This window comes from Athalia rosae, chromosome 2, assembly GCF_917208135.1.
Source record: "Athalia rosae chromosome 2, iyAthRosa1.1, whole genome shotgun sequence".
In the NCBI taxonomy this organism is placed as follows: Eukaryota; Metazoa; Arthropoda; class Insecta; order Hymenoptera; family Athaliidae; genus Athalia; species Athalia rosae.
The window spans coordinates 7,976,452-7,986,521 of record NC_064027.1 but is presented as its reverse complement, the minus strand read 5'-3'; the positions used below and the strand labels follow the sequence as shown (position 1 = coordinate 7,986,521).

General features: G+C 38.6%; 1 protein-coding gene across 2 annotated transcripts in view; it reads left to right on the top strand.

Annotated features, from left to right (window-relative positions):
- LOC105686960 (aquaporin AQPAn.G) overlaps nucleotides 1-10,070 on the top strand; it is a 30,713-nt gene continuing 20,643 nt past the window's right edge. The window contains exons 1-2 of one of the 2 annotated variants that reach the window (XM_012402260.4): nucleotides 1-129; nucleotides 1,482-1,611. In XM_012402260.4, the coding sequence (XP_012257683.1) occupies nucleotides 16-129; nucleotides 1,482-1,611 (244 nt within the window). In that variant the 5' untranslated portion in view covers nucleotides 1-15. Of the gene's footprint in view, nucleotides 130-1,214; nucleotides 1,349-1,481; nucleotides 1,612-10,070 lie in introns of those variants that run through there. The other variant, XM_012402268.4, reaches the window with a different exon arrangement.

Below are 10,070 nucleotides of genomic sequence, written 5' to 3'. Positions count from 1 at the left end.
ACTGCTGCTGCGGACATGCGACGTAGAAGCAACCCTCACCGCCGTTATCTCCACCTTTGGAGGGAGTTTGCAGCTTTCCACGTCCGCGAACCCTCTGCAAAACGGATCTGGTTCGCGCGCAACGTCCAGGTAAGTCCAACGCTTGGAAGGGAGTGCCGCGACTCCGAAGTATGTATCGTAGTATTGGAAGATTTCGTAACGTGTACCACCGAAACATGCGGATAAAGTGAAGAGCTTTAAAACCGTATTTCAAGTGTGTTCGGATACGTCACGTCGCACTGATTTCTGTTTCGGTTTTTTAATAATCTTCGAAACACACAGAGTCGTCTCCCGACCCCCGTTCGTCGTCGTCGACTCCGTGACTCGCGGTAAAAGAAAGCTCTCTTTTCGTCCGAAAGAAGGAGATATTTTTCAGTTGATGTAGCAAAATTTTGTTGTTCTAAGTGCGGTGTGATGGGGGTGGGGGAAATCAATTTATTCAAATCAATTCAAAATGAAGGTGTTGTTACGTTTGATACGTTGATGTTGGGTTGGCGTGCGAAAATAGGAGAGAAAAGATAAAAAAAAAAAGGCAAAAAATAAATCGCAACACGGAACGATATATCGCTGTAACATACATATATCATCGCGTATATCTGAACATCGGAATATCTTCGGCATCGACACGCGTCGTTTTTTTTCAACGAAATAAATTCCTAATACCCGGTCAAACTTTTCAAACAAAACATCACACCCCTCAATCTATACCCTAACTGGCTCATCGATTTAACTTACGATAAAATCAGTCGCTCCGATTCCCCTATGTTTACATGGGGCGGGTTCGACAGCGAAAAACTAAGAGTCACAGAAATATCGTGGAAAAAGGAATTGCCGGAATTATCCGTCAACGATATTCGCGATGTGCGTAAATTCGATGAAAGGATTCGAACGTGCTTCGAGTTTCCGAGATAATTTTGAATGAGAAGGCAAATTCCTTCGATCGTTGTTGTTTGGGGTGCGCGAGAGGGAAAATTGGCGATATTTCCTTTGTTCCTATGTACATCTCAGATATGGATATTCGAACCGATTAAAAAGCTATAAAAATTATTCCGCTAATTAACAGCGTCTATATGGGTTTACGTAATCGTACAACGTATATTCTTATAAGGCTACCAGTGTTGTATGGTAGCTATAGTTCGAGATTTGATCAAGTGTTGTTATCAAGCGATTGCTTGCGATCTCCGGCGATAACGTGCGAACATTATTTCCATCTCGGCATTCGCGTTTCTGCAACCGGGGGATCCGATCGTCCCAAAAGCTCTTCTTTATCCTCCTCTCTTCGCCCGTACGTCAGCTGCGCTCTAGACATGTAATTATCACAAAGAACCTAACGAAATAAATAAACGTAAATACGCACAAGTATATAAAACAGTAATCACGATCCTTCGATTCAGAAATAGGTCGCACGAATTTTTTGGGAATTTCTTTTTTTGTTTTTCAAGCGGTACGAAGAGGACAGGGATAAAAATTTGACGATGTACGACGCGACGGTACATCCCGCGGATGAGAATACCAGGAGCTTTCGGGATCCGATGCCCGCAGAACTCGACAAAGAGAGTGAACGCCTCAGCGGTGAGTATTGGTGACAAAAAAAAAAGTTACACCCTTCATCCGATTCACGTTCGTCTCTCTCTCTCTCGTAAATTCATCCTTTCGAACCCGAAGAGATATCCGATCTGAAGTGTTTCGTCACAGCGGTTGAAACTGGCGAAGACGCTTCTGGTAATTTTCGCGCACGTGTTTGGATTACAGTTTGATAACGAATAATAATCGTCGAACTCGGCGTCGTTTACCCCGCGTCTGACGACACCGAGACAGACGAATTTCGAGAGAAATCATTTCTACCGTACACGAGATGACGATCGAACGAGTTTCGGTCGTACTTTTGTAGAGACAGGGTTTTCCGTCCGTTCGATCCACTTTCGGTGCAATGTCAAGGTCTTCCGGTTACGCTAGTGAGAAATCCCGCGCAGTTCAGCCCGTCGAAATTGTGAACGAGTTGGAATTATTTGAAATATCTCGTTTCATTGACTGGAATCCCCACACCTTAGTTTAATTTCCCTCGATTTCGATACAGTGTACGTACGTTTATCACACTGTATCGTTAGGTTATCTTTAGGTCGCGCATTAATTACGATCGCACAAAGACGAAAGCCTTTGAAATTGCCGCTAGATTTATAGCGAGCGGGTAGCTCGAGAGTTTAAAACGATTAGCAATAATAACTTCGCGATAAAGGATACGAATGTTGCATATACTTGAGACAAAGGTAAAACTAATTAGTCAGGGTGTACAATACCGAACAGCCGTGTAGATAAATGCGATCGTTTGTACAATATTATCAACAAGTATGGAAAGGCGGTGAGAAAAATTGGCGTGACTTGTACGTTGTGCTCCGCACGCAAAAAAAGTTACATCGACTATTCATACCTCGTGTATGCGAACGGAATATGTATTTGTATATCCGATAGATCACCGTTCAATTCATAAAGCGACGCAGATATAGATTACACGGATGGCGATAGAAACCGGAAATTACTATTGATTATGTAAACATAACGAACGCGAACGAACTGGGAAGACTTTCGGTCTGGAAATTATGCCCTCCTAAATTTTCTCGCTACGTACGAAATTCTCGGGTTTTCGCGCGACTCTTCGAAAAAAAATTACGCCCTAGGCTGCGGTACTCGAATACGTCAGAAATTTTTTGTCGAATTTCGCGCCGGTGCACAAAATCGAAGGAATTCGATCCCCGAATTTTTTCTTATCATTTTACTCACAGAAATTGAAGAATGCTCGGCAAACTGCGCACTTCTATATTTACTCATAATGTGATGAGTTTGATGTGTTCATTGAAAGTGAACACCTGACCATAAATTTACCTATTGCGGTAGCCCCGCACAACTGCAGGTATCAGATGGGTGTGATGGTCGTTTATTAATTCCGTAACATGAGCATAGCGTGGTCTGCGATGAAGTGATATTACAGCAAAACGATCGAATTTCATTTCCATTCCAGCCATTTGAAATCATGAAGGTGATTCTCGTTACCGCAATTGCAATTCGGACGAATTTTGTGCTGAAAATCATAAGATGTGTAGTGTTCTTAGCATTTTACTCGTAGATAAACCTTCGGTTTCAAAAGGCGAACGATCTAACTCTGTGCAATTTCTGCTTCTTTTTTTTCAGCAGAATAACGGAGCAATAATGCATTTATTCCATACCGAGAAGTTTTTAGGATTTTTCTATTACATGTTCCCATTCAAAATGGCTGCTCACCTCCATATTACAATTAGTTGTACCTTGTGCGAAAAACTAACAGAATTTTTTTTTCAAGAATCGTCTTTACTTCTGCACGAGACAAACGCGGTCATAGTTAGATATTTTTACTCGTGATCAAAGTTTTGAAACTTTTACGTGTGTTCTCGGACAACGATGCATTGGATTAATTGTTCGTTGAGTATATTTCGAGCATTCTGTGGCTAACGAGATCCGTTGTTCCAGGTAACAATGTATCAAAGATCAGATTAGAAACACTTGTATAGCAAACGCATATATGTATATTGTATACGCTACGTAATTGCGGACATTTACAGTGTTATACCGCAGTGTGTAGTCAGAATTTAATCAGGTACGTAATGGCTGGAATCACCACAACCGCAACGTTATATGCAAAATCATATTTATACTATCGCCTAGATCATCTGAAACAGCCTACATAAAACGTATGCCGAAGAATTGTTACGTGAATTCCAATTATCATTGAATAATTACCATTCATACAAAGCTCTGTCGTCCTAACGATGGTAGGAAAAAAGATAATAGATATCTTCTTGAGATGTAACATTGAGGGAAAATATACCGAGCTTTTATTGTCGTAAGAAAAGAAATAAACGGAAGGAAAACGAATTGATCGAATTCAAATTGAAATCTTGATTGCGATACGATCTGATATTGTCTGGCTTAAAATATAATTAGCGTCTATCGTTGTTTCAGATATCCGCATACTTGACTAGAATCGATATGCGACCCTATCGATATAATGAGAATGGTTTATAAAGTCGGAAAAATACAGGGCTATTATCTCCATTTCAAACACATTGTCTGCGATTACCATCAAAATAATCACGACTATCGAGGGGGGGGGGGGGGAAAAATTATACCTTTCAAGAGGCACTTTTATGCTGCTAGGTAAATCACAGTAGATTACTAGCGTCGCCTACAGGCTTACATACAGAAGCAAAATGTACTGAGAAAGAAATTGCAATAAAATAAAAAAGTTACTTAAAAAAAAAACAAATCGCGCTTATAATTTGGGTCAAAGGATGCGTGACGAATAAATTACCCCGTCACTGTAAAAGCGGAAATTATTCATTATCTCATCTGTCATAATAAGCGATAACGTCTTTCAAGTATGAGTGTGAAAATTAACTAAAGTTAGATTAAATATTGCACACTGTTTATTTAATGAAATATTGATACCGACCGACCGCTCGGACATGCAGGTAACTGAATCGTATGGCATAACGAGCGACAGGTGCTGCCTCATGTAAAATAATTGTCAAGTTATAATGTGGACAATCGAATTATTCGTTTATCAAAGGCTGGAGTATTGTATAATCAGTAATTCTGCGATTTCATTTCGGAACCAAAAATTAAATACTTTTCGAACCCTTCGAACAACAGTTTCCCATTGCATTTGCGACTCACCAACATAAATCCGCGGTGAACTAAATTGAACTACGACTAAAATCAATAAAAATATCTCAAGTTTATTGCTCCCAAAATCTAAAAATTGGCAATAATTCGATCGATTTTATAGGCAAATCGAATAAACTTGTGAATTCAGATTTCTGAGGTCAAAATACATGAAGATATCATGCAAAACCGATTAAGAAAAAAAGAATCGATGTTTGGGCCAATTGTGAAGTAGTTTAAAAATTGATTGTATTACACTATTCTGACGTATTTTGACCTCAGGAATCCGAATCTGAAAGAAAAATTGACCTATCTCCAAAATTGACCGAGTTATCGCCAATTTTCACCTTTTTGGGGTCAAAAATGAAAAATTGATTTTTTGGTCTATCTCCATGTACTTTGTGCTCAGGAATCCGAATCCGAAAGAAAAATTGGTCTATCTGCAAAAATGACCGAGTTATCCCCATTTTTTCGCGATTTTTCGCATAAATTTGAGGATATCTCGAAGGGAAAAAATCGTAGCTCAATTTGGACAACGGATTCGTGTTCCTGAGGTCGAAATACATAAGAAAAGTGCCATACGGTCAATTTTAAAAAATAAAAATTTTTGCCCAAAATTTGAGATTTTTCCAAGGGGTACCCCTTACGATTTTTTCAAATTTTGACCAAAAATTTTTATTTCTTAAAATTGATCGTATGGCACTTTTCTTATGTATTTTGATCTCAGGAATCCGAATCTGAAAGAAAAATTGACCTATCTCCAAAATTGACCGAGTTATCGCCAATTTTCACCTTTTTGGGGTCAAAAATGAAAAATTGATTTTTTGGTCTATCTCCATGTACTTTGTGCTCAGGAATCCGAATCCGAAAGAAAAATTGGTCTATCTGCAAAAATGACCGAGTTATCCCCATTTTTTCGCGATTTTTCGCATAAATTTGAGGATATCTCGAAGGGAAAAAATCGTAGCTCAATTTGGACAACGGATTCGTGTTCCTGAGGTCGAAATACATAAGAAAAGTGCCATACGGTCAATTTTAAAAAATAAAAATTTTTGCCCAAAATTTGAGATTTTTCCAAGGGGTACCCCTTACGATTTTTTCAAATTTTGACCAAAAATTTTTATTTCTTAAAATTGATCGTATGGCACTTTTCTTACGTATTTTGACCTCAGGAACACGAATCCGTTGTCCAAATTGAGCTAAAAAAATTTCCCCTCGAGATATCCTCAAATTTATGCTAAAAAATGCCTAAAAATGGCGATAACTCGATTAATTTCATAGATGGATCAATTTTTCTTTCAGATTCAGATTCCTGAGCTCAAAATACATTAGAATACACTGAAAAATAAATTTTTTATTTTTGACCCAAAAAAGATGAAAATTGGCGATAACTCGGTCAATTTTGGAGATAGGTCAATTTTTCTTCCAGATTCGGATTCCTGAGATCAAAATACATAAGAAAATGATATTAAACTTAATTAAAAGAGTTGTTTATTTTTTGCTCAAAGATCGGTTTTTTCCTTTGGCTTTTCAAGGGTAATCTCACACATAATCAGCTTAGGAATCCAAATCTGAAAGCCAAAATCATTTACTCATGCAATCGATCGAGTAATCATCAATTATTCGCTCTTGAGAGCAGAAAAATTATAAGACATATCGATTGGTTTTAGTCCCTCACTTTGATTCATCGCAATCCATGCATGCGTCGAAATATTCGAATTTCTCAATTCACCAGCAAACCCGAGCTTAGCTGGAGTCAGCGTAGCCACGAGCGAGGGGGTTTGTTGTGGGGTGTCACCTCTGCTCAGCCCCGAAGGTTACGTCTCACAACAAAGCGCGCGCCCGTGGCTACGCTGACTCCAGCAAAGCTTGGGCTCCCTCGTAGACCGAGAGATTCGAATATTTCGACGCATGCATGGATTGCGATGAATCAAAGTGAGGGACTAAAACCAATCGATATGTCTTATAATTTTTCTGCTCTCAAGAGCGAATAATTGATGATTACTCGATCGATTGCATGAGTAAATGATTTTGGCTTTCAGATTTGGATTCCTAAGCTGATTATGTGTGAGATTACCCTTGAAAAGCCAAAGGAAAAAACCGATCTTTGAGCAAAAAATAAACAACTCTTTTAATTAAGTTTAATACCAATTGAAGCCAAAGTAACAACACAGTGATGGTAATATCATAGATATATTGTAACATTCAAAGTATTGAAGTGATTTGCACATTAATTTCGAATAATACTATTGCTTCGTTATCTATCAGGTTCGCGTACAACGAAATCGTGTCTGGTACAAATTTTATCCACACTTTTCGACCTACAATCAGACGTATAACGATAAAGAAAGAAGTGTTGAGATAAGTCCAACCGCCATACAGTTCATTCGAAGAATAATTTGCTAAATATGTTAACACGTCACGGCTGTACTTGTACAAGCTTTGATACATAGCAGGAAATATAATTATATCTACACATGTAACATAATATCTTACATAAATAAATAACTTCAACATTCTAGCGCAATTTTTGCCACCGACATGCAATACTATGAGCGGATCTGTACGATTTCGCGCGTGAACTATGGCGCATGGATATAAATTTGTCATCCTTATTATAAACGCCTCGGATACACTAAAGCTAAACGTAAATATATAAAACACTCTAATAAGTGGTAACAGATTGCACGAATAATTTGTCCATCCGTTCCCATATTGTATTTGCAAATTAAACATGCAAAAATGAAAAAAGAAACAAGAGAGAAGATAAAACAGATAGTGGAGGTTTGAAGTTACACGCCTACCATAATATACCGAAAGTAAAAATCTTCGAATTGCACATGAATCTTCGACTCATGTTCGACGATGAGTATGGTCCCCCCATCGAAAGAGAAAGCATTTCGTTGACGTCGTCGATTAGATTGGATTTTCCGTGATTGGAAATGAATATAAGTAACACCCCTTCAAATCACGTTTCGCATGGTCTGCCCCTGCATATTTATACGCGCCACTGATCTTGACCATCGCCGCGGTGCTTCCTGCATTAGACCTTGACTTTGATCGCGTACTTTGCACGGTGAAACACAACGAAATGTAACGATCATTGTCTCTATGTAAGTGCCTCTACACTCACATTAGATCGCTCTAGAAGCGTGCTGAGGTAAACTACATTCGGTACGACGTCCGACAATATCTGATCGTTTCTTGTCCGTGGCAGCACTCGAGGACCGTTATGCTTCGCTAGTCCCAATTGACTTGCTCTACTAGTCACTGAAAATAAACGTCCATATTCACCTGTATTCTCCCATCTGTGGTCTTCTTTTATCTCTCTAAAAATCTGGGCGCTCGTATTGGACTGAAAGTAATGGAGAAAAATTTTCGAAGTGGTCGAAAATTGAGTACATTGATTTTTTTCGAATTATGCAACGCCTCGGCATTTTTCCTTTATAGTGGACATTCATCGGTCTTACTTACTTGTGAATTACGTTACGAAATTTTTCATCGTTCGGTTTTTAATATACATTAGGCATCGCGTGAAGTTTTCGCGTTACCTATACGCCCACCTCTTTTATCAACTGTCCGTTACATCTATATATACGTTTCACAAATTCGTTTAGCCGAGCACGAGATCACGATGCGAGCCAAACCCAATGTCAGGTCCCTATGGAAATGGGGCTGGAAATATAATCCACCTTTTAGCCCAACCCTAATTTGTGGGAACGTATTAATGCCGTCGCGTTGCATGCACGTGAAGTGGTGTCTGTCTGAAACGTATACAACAATGTCGGTAATTAGCTCTGGAAATCTTTCGAACGAATCCAACGAAGAATAACAACTGACTCGAAACGTACGACATAGATACGTACTGCTGTTTTTTTATAACCAGTAATAATTACCAGAATTACGTCGTCGCGATTGAATATCAACGTCGTTTCTATTCGTCGATGCAGTTGATGCTCACCAATGTAACCAGACATTTATAAATCGTGAAAACGAATTCGCATGCACCAAGGATCATTGGAGGTGGAGGAAAATTAGCAAAAAACGAACACTGCGAAATGAGGTAAAGAACTGATTACTTTGAAATTGTCGTCGAAAACGTCGTTGCTACACGTCGTACCAAAAGAACGTTTTCTGCACTCGCTCAATCACGAGAGATTTTTTGATCGAATGCTCGACGTCTTTACAATTTTGAATGATCATTTCCAAACATTCAATAAAAAATATGAAAATCATCCTTTGAGAGATTCGAAAAGAAACGAAACTCGATCGAGAATTGTAGGTATGTCGCGGATACCTATCCATCTCAAAATTTTGTAGCGCAGTCATTTCCGGGATTTTAAAGAAAAAAAATTTTTTCATCTTTGTAAGCCACGATACACAATAATCTTGGCTTATACCAAAACTATCGAGGTAATTATTGCTTTGAGAAAAATATAATTACGACCTGTCTTACAACAAATAAGTAAAATTTCGGGGAATTTTAGATATTACCGCATACCTTTGGATTCTTCATTTTCCTATTTCTTTTTTGCGCTACCGAAGTATCATTATGTATAGCGTGTCGAATGGGCTGTACAATATCTACATACGAATGCTGGCACATTATACAAATGTGCTTATATACCTGTGAAAAGAAGTGCAATCATTTGATTGAATATTACGTAAAGTTGATTTTAATTAACTTGTATAATTGCCAGTAAGTTACTCCAGACATTATATCGATAGGATGATCTTCAATTTTTTGTTGTTGTTCGCTCTGGCCATCCTGCAAACGAGCCAATTATAAATTTACAATTACGTTCAGAGATTTTTCCGTATAGATAACGGAAGATTCGTCTGCAGGAAGCAGCCGATATACATGTTCGCATTCAGGGACATTGCAGGTGACTCGAAAAAAAAACAAAAAAAAAAAAAAATTCAAAACAAATAGGTAAATTGAGTTTCAAAATTTTCCAATGCCTCGCTAATAAAGATTAGCTGCTAGACGAAATTGATTGAATTACTTAGCGCGTTCCGGTGACCATTCGACGCTGGTCCGCAGCCTGTTCATATCTCAACAGTTGTAGTAACGATCAGCAAACAATTACAAACGAATCAACGAATACGGTTTCGAGTTTGCCAATTCACGCTCGCCGTGCTCGAGATGTCAAAAGTCAATATCTGCGTGTCGGAAATTTGCTGGCGACAAATATCGCACAGTTAACACGGTTTCGAAAAGATCGGCGAACGCGAGAGTAGCGAAATCACACCGTCGTACGATAACCAATAAGTCAGGGGTACTCGATCGATCAAATGCGGAAAAATTGCGAAACGAGAAACGCAGGATTCTATTC